Below are 14,392 nucleotides of genomic sequence, written 5' to 3' on the forward strand. Positions count from 1 at the left end.
TGCCTGGGGGCTGTGGGCCGACAACACACACACACACACACACACACACACACACACAAACACATACACACAGTGGCCCTCCAGCTTGCATCCTGTGGTCTGGTCTCTCAAGTCTGAAGTTATAGCAGTGACAGCTGGGCTATAGCAGGCTCTGCATGGCCTCATTCTCTTCTTCTTTAGCAGCCAACCCCTCCCCTCCACTGCCCTCCCATCCTCACACCGACACACTCAAAGAAGCGCACACACACACACCGACACACTCAAAGAAGCGCGCACACACACACCGACACACTCAAAGACGCGCACACACACAGGATGCTCCATCCTGTTTACTGTTTACATTTCACAGTGGCCAGTCAACTTGGGAGGGCTGGTGATCACAGGCATTACAGCTGTCTGTAAAGGTAGTGGTGTGGATAGTGTGTGTGTGTGTGTGTGTGTGTGTGTGTGTGTGTGTGTGTGTGTGTGTGTGTGTGTGTGTGTGTGTGTGTGTGTGTGTGTGTGTGTGTGGTAGCCCATGTTAGAATTTGGGACTGAAACTAAAACACATTGAGATGAAAAGGTCATTCCTAACCTTTGAAAACAGTCTCACCACCAGGTCCATTTAATAGCTATTCTGGAGTTTTCGATCATATCACACCATCTTCCTTAGCAGATGGATTTTTCCCAGTTGTCACTGAATTGTAGATGTTTAAATATACACTTTTTCTGAGCCCTTTAAGGACTTCTTGACTTAAAAGTTGAGCTTGAAAGGTAATTCTTGACTGTGGAAACAGCATTTGAGAAGGACTGTGCTATACAATTGAAAGTTCCAGAATAGATACTAAATAGACCTGTTGGTGATATTGTTTTATAACAAACTGTGCCACTAAATGTTCATTTTCCTCCTATAAAATGTAAAAATCCAAACAATGCAAAACCTTCTAGCTGGGATCGAAAAACAGCTGCTAACATTAACATTATGTGTATTAGATGGGACCATAGAGCTGCTGAGTCAAGGTCTGTGCTGTAACGACCACAACTGTTGAGTAGAGGAAAAGGAAGGAGCAGAAGGGCGGCTGGCAGTGTGGTCAACAACAATCGTTATTTGACCAAAGGGGCACCTGCTTTGTTTGAGGTAGGTCTGGATACAGAGGGTGCTGACATGAGACAGCTGGACAATGCAGAGCAAACAGGAGCTAATGTTTATTCACTCAAAGTCAGCAGTTTGTATTATTCAGATTTTTTGAATTCCTGTTTTTAAAATTGTAGACAGTCAGTGTAGACTATGGTAGCTTGTTGGCATCATGAAGACCAGCTGTTATTTTTCAGTTTGAGAAGGAGCATGTAGAGCTGATGGCATTTGATTGATGAGCTTCGGACTGTGAAAAGTCAACGACTCAAGTAGAAAGCAGCTATAGCACACAGACGCCAACAGAGGTCCCTGTTGTGTGGACAATACACTGTAGTCTACACAGCTGCCCCCAAGTGACAGGCAACAGCCAGGGACACTAACTACAGCTGATATAAGACTTGTATAAGGTGGTTAATTATTCATCAACATTACATAAGTAAATGAATTTGAATGTGCTAAAGGTCATCTGTTCTGTTAAAGTATTGAACTCAACAAACAGGGATTAATAATCCAATACTCTAACCCTTTTAATTTAAGATGTGAAAATTACATTTGGCCTCTATCACTAAAAGAAATGTTTCTTTTACTAAGAAACGTGCAAAGCATTTTGTAATATTGCTTTGACTTAAATTACTCTGCATATTCCCTGCAAGTAGGCCTATAGACTTTACATTTTTGCAGAGAAAGACGGGACGAAAGGGCGGAGAGATCCATGTGCATCGAGGGCCACATCTATTACCTCGGTCCATGACTTTAAATCCACGTCCAATCTAACAAGTATTAATCAATTACCAATCTAATATATACAGTGTATAAAACACCAATTATCAATCTTTTACACATTTGTATCATATTTTGGACAACACACATTATGGTTAGGCTACTTTACAACACAACATGCAATGTTAGAGGACCAACCTCTGCACCTGAAATCATTCAAAGTCAAAGATAGCCAATAGTGTAACAATTTAATTCTTACTTTCACCGAGAAGAGAGCAAGCTGGTTTACAATAGTTATTAGCTGATGTAGTGGTCCTGACCTATAGTCAGGGCTTTGACCATGTGTCATATAGCCCTACTGTATTATCAAATTGGATTATTTTCCACAGCATCTTCTGGCCAGAAATCCATATATTTTCTTTCTTTACTCATATATTTCACCTTGTAAAATCATTAATTAGACTATTTTTTTTATTTTTTTATTCAAGATTGACAATTACACAACTTATATTTGTGAAATTCCCTCTTTTGATAATCTTGCACTTAGGGCCACTTTAGGCTGAGACCACCACTGGTAATGCATTTATATTGATAGAGTCACTAGTATCTGCAGCTCAAGTAGATGGAACGCGCCTTTTTTCCCTAGAACTAGTCCCAAATACTATTCTCATTTTTACACTTTATCCATCTAAAGCATGCTATTATATATATATACATATATATATATGTATATATATATAACCTCTGCATCAGACAGTGGCCTGCGGTAGGCTACATATGCGGTATCATCATCAGCAGCAGCAGGAGGACCATACCACGTGACTGGTGCAGGAAGCGGCGTATTTGTTCAAGCCCAAGCCGGTTAATGCCACCACGGGGCAGGTTCGTATCCAATTAACATTTTGCATAGTCTGTCAGTTGCCTTTACATGTGTTTCTTTGTAGTTTAGTCGTATATCAGTTTTGTTATCGATATTGCAGTCGTAGACATTAGAAAACGGGTTGTGGAACATTGTGTGTTTGTAACGATAACGGAAGTAAAGTTTGACAGCCAGCAGGTGGAATCGTTCATCTACGTTACGGGGGGATGACTGTAACGTTAAAAATAACCAGTGGGCTTCGCCTAAGTAGCTCAGTATATGAACTGACAGTATGTAAAGTTCATTGACTCTTTTTTATTTGACATAAAATCATTAACTACGCTAACGTACGTTCGCGAGCGGTAACGTTACGTTTGGTACGTTCATACCTGTAGATAATGTCGTTGCTTTCAAATGTTTGAAAAATCTCACCGAGAAATAATCCCTCCCAAATTCATGTTTGTGATGTTTAGTTTCCTGGTTAGCGAGACTACAGTGACAGGGAAACACATTTTGTAGGGGGTACAGCATTTAGCGCAACACGTGCAAACAGGATGCGTTCAGGGAACCTTTTAAACTGGACTTGTGTTTTTAAGCTGAACTGCAGCAGTGGCATACACACACACTGTGAGGGTCAGGGGCTCGGCCACTAGTCCACGCACACATACACGGGTATTTTTAAAAATGGGGGTTTTCCTTCATTTTTTTTCTCAAAAAAAAAGAATCCCGTCCACATATGCAGAGTTTAGAAAAATGACAGTCCGCTACATTTAAAAAAAATACCTGTGTACGTATGGACTAGGCCTAACAAGCCTTGCACAAGTTTGTGTAATCATTTTTATTGATAATTACATTTGAGTCACAGATTTAAACTGCTATTAATACATAATTATTTGTAAATGGAGCAAAACATTTCTGGCACATGAAAACTCAACACAAAAATGGCAAGAATCAAATCTGTAAAAATAATCAATATTTGAAACTGGAACAGCTGGGCAAAACAAAATAGTATGTTCACATATAATCCAAATATTAATTTGACAAAAATGTTGAAATATATTTTTATCAATGTAAACCTATTTCACAAAGTGCAATTGTAGGCTATGCCCCTTTTCCTTGCTTATTTTTGTGTCTGACAGTTGGGTTGTGCAATTTGAAAAAATAAAATGAATGCAGTATATAAACCAGATAAGATTACCACAAAAGTTACCATCTTTGTTTGGTGGATGGAATAGTCACACCCTGTGAACTAAGTCAAAAATGTACAACGGAGGGAATTATTTTTATACCAGCTGGATACAGTAGATGAGTCTGGAAATGTCCATTGACCTCCCAGTTTTTATTTTATTTTGGCTTGCATTTATCATAAATCGGTTTGTCTGTGAATTCAATGTAATCATTAGTACAAAATGAATAATAAACTGAGGCTACAGGAAGCCATGCTCATTCAGTGTTATCAGTTTGAACGTTTGCATGTCTTCCCCTTCTCATTCATGTGTTGAGTTTAACGGACTATTGATACTGAACCAAGAGGTTGAACTTTATCTCAGCTTGATTTGCATAGAAGCACAGAAAAGGAAAAGGTGCTGATGACAGGTAACTTGACTGCCAAATGAATTTTTTCCAATCTTCACTATGTGAAAGAAATTATATGTTTGGTGCCTGCCTTTTATCATAAACAGGCTATTCACAAGGATAATACTGCACATCTTTTTTGCTAAACCATGTTTCAAATTCAACAGATATGTCATATTGTATGAAAAACAAAGCAAATGTTTGGTAGACATAATTTTACATTTCTGTGATTGTCCATTTTGCCATTTTTACCAAGCATTTTACAGCATTCCAAACCCTCACACTGCTTGTGTTGTAATGATATATAGGATAGGCATTATCAGGGTCATAAGTCCACTTTCATAAGTGAGCATGTAGTTGGACCTGAATGCTAATGACTCGATTATTGGTCACAAACCAGGACAGTTGAATAGGGTCACCAGTTTCTTATGATACTGAGTAAATAGTTTAAACATCCCTGGCAGAAGACTTAATGTTATTTACTGCAGACTTGGCTGTGACCAATGTGGCCACAACGATTTAAACAGGATACAGCCATATCCCTCCAGTACTTTCTTCAGTGATCAACAAAACTGCTCAGTCTTTAGAGAAGTCCTCATTGCACATTGGGTCTTGGCACCTCTTGTTGCTGAGAACTTTCTTAGTATTTTACCAGAATAAAAGTCGGTGAATAAAAGTGTGTGATGGTCCATTGAGGAGAAGGGAAGATGGCCTTTTTAGCTCACCCTGTTTCATGCAGGGCTGGGCGATACGACGATTTATATCTGTCAAAATGGATGTGTATTGTAGGGCTGGGCAATATATCGATGTTATAACGATATCGTGATATGAGACTAGATATCGTCTTAGATTTTGGATATCGTAATATGGTAAGTGTTGTCTTTTCCTGGTTTTACAGGCTCCATTACAGTAAAGTGATGTAATGTTCTGAACTTACCAGACTGTTTTAGCTGTTCTATGATTTACCTTTACCCACTAAGTCATTAAATCATTTCTGGAGATTATTTATCAAAAATCTCATTGTGTAAATAACATTTTGTTAAAGCACCAATAGTCAACCATACAATATCGTCGCAATATCGACATCTAGGTATTTGGTCAAGAATATTGTGATATTTGTTTTTCTCTAAATAGCCCAGCCTGGTTTTACAGGCTGCATTACAGTATTGTGTGTATATATTGTATTGTATATATTTTATATTTTTCTATATTGTTAGGGGGGAAAAAAGCTGGCGAACTGCTAAACAGCAATATCTAGGCTACGTCAGAACAGTGGTTCTCAACCTTTTCGAGTCGCGACCTCCCACCAGAATAATCAGGGTGGTGTTCGTATGTGGTGTGAGCGAAGATTTTCTATGTTGTTGATAGAAAATGAAAGCAGCTTGTGACTGAGGAGGAATCATGTGTTCCACTTAACTGGATACATTCTGGGGAGGAAGAATGAAGTCAAAAGCTGAATGAAGATGTCTGTCTATCAGAGTTACGCCACTTTATTGATTCCTGTGGGAAAATAAGCAGAACAAGTAATAGCCCAGAAGTCAATAGAAAAATAGATACAAAATATTAGTGGTATGTAGTCTAAAATGAGCAATGAAATGAAAGTGTGTTTGTCAAATGTATAATTTCTCCAGTTGCTCTGTAAATGTTTTAGGATGTTGTTAATCTTTATATAAGATGTGGCAAAAGTTATTAAGAAATAAATGCATATTTTGACTGCAGTAATCCTTAAAGTAAATCAGACCTACATTTCAGCTGTTGTTGAAGCAGTCAGCACTCATGAGGTGGCTTTTGCTGTTTGCATTGCTACTGTGTAAACATGATTGTGAAACGCAGGGATACCAGATGTTTCACTCAGTCATAAAATGAGCTTTATACTGTGGGTGTTCTGTTCAACGTGTACAATTTTCTGTGTCCCTAGAGAGGGGGGGGGGGGAAATAAAATATTTTCTGTCAATCAGCTTTATAACATTTAGGCCTCTGCTTTAACTATGGCTCTGTATTGCTACAGCAGCACGTTTACGAATACAAACTTTGATTCCTTACATTTAGAGTCTGTTTTTCATGTTAAAAAAGAAGACATTATCTACATTGAGACACTTATTTGAAATGTGTGTTGGTGTCCCATTTTCTTAATGTTGACAAGGTAGAGCAAATGTTAACAACTTGATATACTAGTGGGTAGTACCACCTATAACAATGCATCATAGTTTATAAACTAATTATATTTAATACGTGCAGCCTTACGTAATCTGAAAAGAGGCTAGAAAATACAGCTGTAAAAAAATGTAATAAAGTTAAAAGTACAATATTTTAGTATAAAGTAGCATAAGATGGAAATACTTGCATAAACTACACAAGTAAATGTACTTAGTTACTTTCCAATACTATGTAAAGGCACGAAGGAACCAAAAAACATCAGTGAGAGCTAACATTTCAACATAACAGTTTGCACGGTATTGTAAATGCAGTTGTTGCAGAATAATAAGCTTTAGCAATAAAAACCACACACAAACAAAAAAAACATTTTAACTGCACATGAACTTGAACTAGTGTGTGTATGTCCTGTAAAAGGAAATTAGTAAAAGGATTCAGCAAGGTGTATGTCAAAGAAACTAAAAGGGTCAATTAGGGCAATGGGCCATTTGGTGCACACACATTCAAGGTTGTTTTTTTGTAAATTTTATATATATATATATATATATATATATATATATATATATATATATATATATATATATATATATATATAGTAGACAGGGTGTCCACATAGTTTAGGCTGAAACTATTGGGACCCTGATACCTATAATAAATGACACAAGGTTCATTTAGAAGGAGTGCCTATGGAATCTTTCATGTCAAACACTGACTAGATCTCGCTTTATACTGGCCTCTCTGTACCAAATGATATGCAGAAATAATATATTTTGAGATTTTTTTTAAGTCCCTTACAAGGCATTCTAAAGTTTTAGATATTTTAAGGTCCTCAGACAGCACACATGTAGGTTTTTGGCCTGTGGCTTATCCTGCACACCATGTAGTTGATCACTCTCAGACCTAAACAGGTCAATTAGTCTGTTTAAATTGCAGCATTGCTGATTAAATATAAACCAGTGTGTTACTGTTGTTAATGGTCACATCTGGTCAGGTCTTTTTCAGTGTAACACGTTTAAAGAAATGATCTGTGTCACTTGTCTTTATGAAAACTGGGTGTGTAGTTGATTTATCACTAAACTGTTTCTCTGGGAACCGACCCGGTTATCATTGTGTTGATAGATAGTCAAAACGCACACATGCTTGCGGTGGACAATTCTGTGCACCGAAGCACAAATTGTCTTGGCGCACAGAACTCTTGTGTGTTTTAGACCTACTGAACACCCCTTTTTCCACTTATACCTCAATATCTGACTGACGATTTCGCCTTTGCTGCAGCTTTTCCTATCTTGCTAAATACTTTTTTTTTTTTAGGTTGTTGCAAAGTCATCATTAAGTTGGTCAGACTTTCCCAGCACAATATCAACGGCAGAACGTTAATACGGGAAGCTAAATGCCCCTGAGCAAAGTGCAAAGTCTCCACCCAGCTCCACCAGTATCCACTGATCATTACGCTCATGACAATATTACTGCACCATATCACCAGCTCTCCAGGGACATTAAAACAGCTGGAGAAAGAGACATTGTTAAGTAATTTATTGCTTAACTATTTTGTCTTTGGATATTTGTGTAAGTTCCAGTGTATTTGAAGATTATATTAATTGCTTTAGTTTACATTCATTGTATTAAAAGTATGTATCTGTAATGGTGCTTAGGTTTTTAAATTAGACCTTTTATAAGTTTAGTTGTTATGTTAACATTTTGACATTACAAAAGAAATACAGCTGTGTATTATATATTAATGATTTTTTGTGATTATAATATTGCATGTGTGCATTGTTAAAAAATGTGAATGGGACTTTACTTCCCAGTTGTAGCTTTTCTGCTTGTCATTCATAAGGAAAATTTCAAATATTTTTCAGTTAATTTCATTTAGTTTTAGGGACAGAGTGACTTTAATGTTTATTTAGCTTTTTATCACAAACATGTAGTGCTTAATCAACAGAATATTCAATTATAATCAGCAACTATTTTGATAATTGTTTCAGTCACAAATGCAAAATATTTGCTGGTTCTTGCCTCTTTAATCAGATGGATTGCTGCTTGTCTTTGTCATATGTAATAGTAAACTGAACATCTGGGTTTTGGACAGATGGTTAGACACAAGACATATGAATACATCACATTGGGCTCTGGGAAATTATAATTTATTATAATAATTATTTGTATTTTTTTTTTTTTTTACTATTTCCTGACATTTCATAGACAAAACAAGTAATCAAGAAAATAGGCTAGTTAACAGATTAATCAATAGTGAAAAATAATCGTTGGTTGCAACCCTACAAACATATCTTTCACGCTTGGTGTCAATCATATATTTAGCCTTGATATGATGTCTTTATTGCTCTGTGGTTCTAGATAATTGCCGACATGTAATGTCTCTCATTGCTGTGTTCATACAGGAGTTAGGACCAGAGCATGTTTGTGACTGTGCTCTTGCTTCTGGTCACTCTCTGTGCCCAGAGAGGAAATGGCGAGGAGAGAGCGGAGGCACAGAGACCCGGCCATGTTTCAGTGGTGATAGTAGGAGGCACAGGGGATCTGGCAAAGAAGTACCTGTGGCAGGGCTTCTTTGAGCTGTACGTTAACCAGGTCAGTAGTGGAAACACCTTTTCCTTCTACGGCGGAGGACTGTCACCGGCCGACACAGCCACACCGGTCCTCTTTGAGATCCTAAAGGCGGTGTCCTGCTCAAGGGATGTATCACAGGATCGCTGCGCTCTGCTGAAAGAGCAGTACCTGCGGCTCGCACAGTATCGGCAGCTGAAGACCCTAGAGGACTACCAGGATTTGGCCAAGCACATTGAGCAAGAGCTTCAACAAGAGGGGATAACAGAGGCAGGGAGGCTCTTCTACCTCTCAGTACCAGCCTTTGCATACGCAGATATTTCTGAAAAGATAAATAACAGTTGCAGGCCGACCAACGGGGCGTGGCTGAGGGTGGTGCTAGAGAAACCTTTCGGACACGACTTCCGGAGTGCTCAGGTACTTGCATCTCAGCTCGGGAGCTCCTTGAAGGATGAAGAAATGTACAGAATCGACCATTACCTGGGGAAGCAGGTCAGGAAACCCTACACAGTATGTGCCTTTCACCCATAACTCTGTAATTGAGATGTTTGATTTCATGGTATGTCTTTTTTTCTTCTGCTTTTGTGAAAAGGTGGTTGCAAAGATACTTCCATTCAGAATAGAGAACAAGAAGTTTCTGGATCCCATCTGGAACAAGCACCACATCGAGAGAGTGGAGATTGTAATGAAAGAGACCCTCGATGTGAAAGGTGATTATTAGGTTATTAATGTTGTAATTAAGTCTTTTCAGATATGAAAAAGTAGTAAGAATTCCTGTCCCCGTTTGATCCTTAAGGTCGTATTCCCTTCTATGACCAATACGGGGTGATCAGAGATGTGCTCCAGAACCACATGACTGAGGTCATGACCCGGTTGACCATGAGGCTTCCCATGAATCTGAGCAGCAGTGAGGAAGTCCTCCAAAACCAGCTGCAGATCTTCAGTTCCATGCTGCCTTTAGGAAGGAGTCAAGCTGTGGTCGGCCAGTACCAAGCATACAAAGCCGCAGTTCAGCAGGAGTTGAATAAGACAAAAGATCACGTCTGTCTCACGCCAACATTTGCAGGTGACCGCTTTTCTTTTTATTCATTATGAAGTTATGTATTCTTTGCTGCTGTAAAACACTTGCTATACGACAAATGTAGTTGTTCTAGTAACAAGTGATCCCGTTTGTGTCTTTCAGCTGTACTGGCACACATCGATGACGCCCAGTACGAAGGTGTGCCAATTCTTTTGATCTCAGGGAAGATGTTGGATGAGCGTGTGGGATATGCACGCATCCTTTTCAAGAATGACATCTTTTGTCTTCAGAACCACAACAGTGTCCACTGCAAGCCCAAACAGATAGTTTTCTACTTTGGGCATGGCAGCCTTCAATATACAGCAATTCTTGTCAGTAAGAATTTATTCAAGCCAGTTTTAATGGACAGTGAGTGGAAGGAAGTGACAGAGCCTACAGATGTCAATATTCTAGGTTTGCCTGTTTCAGACTATTATGTGCAAACTCCAACAGAGCAGAGAGAAGCTTATTCCGAACTTATTTCTCACATTTTTGCTGGCCGTAAGAACAGTTTCATTAGTACTGAAAACCTGCTGGCTTCCTGGGGCTTATGGACACCACTACTCAATAGCCTAGCCAACTCTTTTCCCCGCATCTACCCCGGGGGTGCCGACAACGGAGACCTTCTGGACATTCATGTGAAAGGGAAAGACATTGGCTTTAACAGTGAGGTGGTGATAATCAGCCCTGATCAAATGGGTGGCATGTCAGCAAACGGTTTCCAAGTGATGCAAGGCAAATATCGTGGTGCTGACATGGTGTCGGCCTGGGCTGAGGAGCTGGTGGAGAGGCTAGCTGCAGACATTCAGGAAGCAGCGGAGGCAGCAGTGCATGAGGGTGGTGTTTTCCATCTTGCCCTCTCTGGTGGATCCACTCCCCTTGCTCTGTTCCACAGGTTGGCCCTGCACCACTTCTCCTTCCCCTGGAGGAACACCCATGTGTGGATGGTGGACGAGCGTTGCGTGCCGCTGACAGAACTGGACTCCAACTTCCACAGCATGCATGACCATCTACTGCAACATGTGAGGATACCCTATTACAACATCCACCCTATGCCAGTGCAGCTCAACCAGCGTCTATGTGTGGAAGAGGACGGAGGAGCGCTGCTGTATGAGAAAGAGGTCAGCAAGTTTGTTAATGGCTCCAGCTTCCACTTTGTACTGCTGGGAGTCGGCTATGACAGCCACACAGCCTCTCTGTTCCCTGGTAGTAGAGTGGATGAACATGGGGAGAGTCTGGTGGCCCTCACTGAGAGCCCAGTCAAGCCTCACCAACGCATGAGCCTTACTTTCAGTGCCATTAACCGAGCTCGCACGGTTGCTCTTTTAGTGATGGGCAAAGGCAAGCATGAACTGATCACCCAGCTGAGCCGAGTGAAGGACAAACCAGACAAGTGGCCTGTCACCGGGGTGAAGCCTGCTGACGGTAGACTTGTTTGGTATATAGACTATGATGCACTTTTAGGGTAGGAATTACATTCCTTACTTTCAATCAGACAAATGCTTTTGGACAGCTGGTTGGTTGAAGAGAAAGTATGAGCCAGCACTTAAGGACCAGTGGGTTTAAGTTTTAACTTCTAACCACAAATCACATTAACATTACTGCTGCAATTTTTTACATTATGCCACATTATCAGGTTTGTGGCAGGAATGTTTAGTATTTGCAGTTTGTGGTTAATGGGTTAAAACAACTGGTATGGTCCTTTTTTTTTTTTTATTTTTTTTTTTTTTTTGGAAGTTTAAACCTCAGAAATATTTTTCTGTGGGGGTGTGTGAAATGCATATGCAGACTTTTTTTCTATAGTTTATCTTAGCCTAATTGTGTGAGATGAGTGAAAATCGAGACAAATACATAAAGTATGCATGTCCGCATTTACAAGTACGAGGTATGTATGTATAGCAGTATATGCATATCTGATGTCAGAAACAACTGGTACAGAAAACCAATTACAACTACAAACAAAGTTGTTGATCTTGTATGATCTCAGGTGATTTTGTGAATTTGCAGATATGCAGTTTGCTGTGTAATCTACACTTTTTGATTGTATTGTTTTTTTTGCGTATGCTAATAATAGAAACACAAACATTTGTTATCGACATGTTTCAGGTAATTGAAAATATTTGGTACAATACATCACATTCCTAACCCATTCACATTCCGTTTAAAATATCTAATACCCGTGCTTTTTAAGACATTGAGTCCAAACAGGAGAAGGTTTATTTCAATCAATAGGTTGGTCGATTTATCTGCCTTCTAACTAAATTAAAGCGACTGGGTTTCAGCAGTCGTGTTATTGTGCCCTTGTTTGATCCATCTTGATGAGCATTAGTTTCAGCTGAAGAGAGGAGACCTCGTCCTGCATCACGATCTCAGAATACAAAACATTATGGCTCTGTTAAGAACAAGTTGAAATGAGACTAAAAACGTGTTTGTGATGTACACTCACTCACACTACATCTACAAAATATATTTTTCATGCACTGTGAGGTGAGCACTTAGATGCATCACATTGGCACCATGAGATGTAATATTACATTATTTCCTTTTACTATAATTTTTCAGTTCTTTTAGAGTTTGGGTCATTAGGTGTGAAAGTTACAAATTGAAATATATATATATATATATAAGGATTTTCTTTTATTTTCCTATAATCTGTTTAATGTAGCTTTTACTTTTTCAATGAAATATCACTTTCAACAAATAAAAGCAAACAGCTGAGACAAACACCTGCTTTTTGATGTTTTTTTCTGAAGTGAGCATTAAAACGTGAGAAGGATTAAGTCACATTCCAGGTTTGAAGTTACCAGCTGCTAGTGGCGTGGAAACCACATGAAATTTTAATAGGTGGAGTATCAGATGTCGACACGGGAGAGCTGGACTGCTTCACTGCTCATTGTTTCTGCTCGGTTCCGGCGCATGCTTCCTGTTAGTCAACCAGAGCGTTCCTCTTACCATGAAGAAACCTGAACAGACACAAGCATGTGTTATTCCTTTCTTTTGAACTGAAAATCCAGTGTATGAATCGCCCCATGTAATTTATAAGAAATGTGCTTTACCTGTACTTAAAATAGAAGCGACAGTTAAAATCAGGGAAATGTAGTACAGCTCAGGGGTGGTTTTGACCTGTGAATGTACATACATAAATCATTTTGATGTTGCAGTTTCTCTATAGAACTTAATAACTCTTAGTATTTTTCTTACACATGCTGCTGCTGTCAGAGTCAGGATGGTCGTGCATAGTCCTTGTCCAAATGTCAGCAGCCCAAACACGTGATAGGAGGCCCACAAGCTCTGAGGAACTGGGTCTATCAATGTGAATATCACTGAAAACCCTATTGAAAGAGTTGAAGTTATGTCTATATTAATCCTTTTTTTGCTTGTGGTATGTAATGCATGTGTTTTTTAAATGTGTCTGATGTGATGGGATTTACCTGAAGCTATGAAGGCCAAGGCAATTGAGGCTGACAGGTTGTTCAGCAGAGGCTGCCTACAGTATCTTGAGGATTTTGGCCTTTAAACAAAACAGACGCCATGATTAATGCCACATTTCCTCTTGTACAAATGATCCATGAGCTCTACGGCGCAATGCCATCACCTGTATCCTAGTTACCTTCCCATGACGTAGAACTGAGGGACCAGGACAAGTGCTGTGAATACTGCATTCACTATTTGACTACAAATGGAGTAAAACATCAGTATTAAGTAAAAACCCATTGCAATGAGAATGTTTAAATTAACAGACATCCGATCAAAACAGATTATTATGACTTATGAAAACAGCACTTACAATTTTAGCCTCTGATTCCTCGGTATCCATCTGCTGCTATGATACGCCATGAAGATTAGCATGTAGAGAAACATGGGAGTCACACACTCAGGCAGATTATACTGCAACGTTACTCCAGATGGCGGGATGTGTTCAGCTGAAGAACTGCCATCAGCTCCAAATGTGACCAGGAGGAAGGATTGTATTTCATGCTGCACATGTACAAAGACTTCATCTGCATTACATTCCCTGAAAGCACAACATCTCCACATACATTTAAGCTTGAAGATAATTTCTGTTATGTTTTTGGCTGTCTGTATTAAAGTGTTAAAGATACATTGTACTCATAAGATTTAAGAATAATGCACTATGCAGAGGCGCATGCTTAACAGGAACAGAATAGTTTCCTCATATTATGTGTAAAAAAAGTGCTGTTTCCGCCCTCTAGTGCTCCTCTGTGTGTCCAAAATAGCTGCAACCGGCCACATATCACCCCTGCCCCATATTGACACACAATGAAACATCCCACCCATTAACTTTAAACTTGTTAATGCTGTTGAGTCTTCCAGAGAGTCACAC

The 14,392-nt window shown here is 39.2% G+C and overlaps 2 protein-coding genes across 4 annotated transcripts; one reads left to right on the forward strand and one right to left on the reverse strand.

The window, feature by feature from the left end:
• The first annotated feature begins 2,618 nt into the window (after window positions 1-2,618).
• On the forward strand, window positions 2,619-12,773 carry h6pd (hexose-6-phosphate dehydrogenase (glucose 1-dehydrogenase)). 3 transcript variants are annotated; one of them, XM_078248725.1, is made up of 6 exons: window positions 2,658-2,716; window positions 7,734-7,988; window positions 8,822-9,479; window positions 9,580-9,697; window positions 9,784-10,053; window positions 10,171-12,773. In XM_078248725.1, exons 3-6 carry the CDS (start codon window positions 8,838-8,840, stop codon window positions 11,514-11,516), a joined length of 2,376 nt encoding a protein of 791 aa, XP_078104851.1. In that variant the 5' UTR covers window positions 2,658-2,716; window positions 7,734-7,988; window positions 8,822-8,837; the 3' UTR covers window positions 11,517-12,773. The 3 variants fall into 3 exon arrangements, with proteins under 3 accessions (XP_078104850.1, XP_078104851.1, XP_078104852.1); XM_078248726.1 differs by having other exon boundaries at window positions 7,734-7,944; XM_078248724.1 differs by lacking the exon at window positions 7,734-7,988 and having other exon boundaries at window positions 2,619-2,716.
• LOC144516979 (uncharacterized) lies at window positions 9,044-14,388 on the reverse strand. Its single transcript, XM_078248733.1, has 6 exons — window positions 13,835-14,388; window positions 13,658-13,720; window positions 13,479-13,558; window positions 13,249-13,379; window positions 13,104-13,170; window positions 9,044-13,010 (listed from the first exon to the last, which is right to left on the reverse strand). The coding sequence occupies exons 1-6, from the start codon at window positions 14,083-14,085 to the stop codon at window positions 12,931-12,933; spliced, it is 672 nt and encodes a 223-aa protein (XP_078104859.1). The 5' UTR covers window positions 14,086-14,388; the 3' UTR covers window positions 9,044-12,930.
• Between the last annotated feature and the right edge of the window lie 4 nt (window positions 14,389-14,392).

The sequence above is a fragment of the Sander vitreus genome, chromosome 4 (genome assembly GCF_031162955.1).
Source record: "Sander vitreus isolate 19-12246 chromosome 4, sanVit1, whole genome shotgun sequence".
In the NCBI taxonomy this organism is placed as follows: domain Eukaryota; kingdom Metazoa; phylum Chordata; class Actinopteri; order Perciformes; family Percidae; genus Sander; species Sander vitreus.

What these genes read in the sequence shown, in the direction of transcription:
- LOC144516979 (XM_078248733.1), bottom strand. Translation starts at nt 14,085, where the DNA reads ATGTGGAGATGTTGTGCTTTCAGGGAATGTAATGCAGATGAAGTCTTT. An exon ending in AGGAATCAGAGGCTAAAATT is followed by an intron (nt 13,721 to 13,834) that starts GTAAGTGCTGTT and finishes CTCCATTTGTAG; the next exon opens with TCAAATAGTGAATGCAGTAT. An exon ending in CAGTTCTACGTCATGGGAAG is followed by an intron (nt 13,559 to 13,657) that starts GTAACTAGGATA and finishes TTTTGTTTAAAG; the next exon opens with GCCAAAATCCTCAAGATACT.
- h6pd (XM_078248724.1), top strand. Translation starts at nt 8,838, where the DNA reads ATGTTTGTGACTGTGCTCTTGCTTCTGGTCACTCTCTGTGCCCAGAGA. An exon ending in AGAGACCCTCGATGTGAAAG is followed by an intron (nt 9,698 to 9,783) that starts GTGATTATTAGG and finishes TTGATCCTTAAG; the next exon opens with GTCGTATTCCCTTCTATGAC. An exon ending in TCTCACGCCAACATTTGCAG is followed by an intron (nt 10,054 to 10,170) that starts GTGACCGCTTTT and finishes TGTGTCTTTCAG; the next exon opens with CTGTACTGGCACACATCGAT.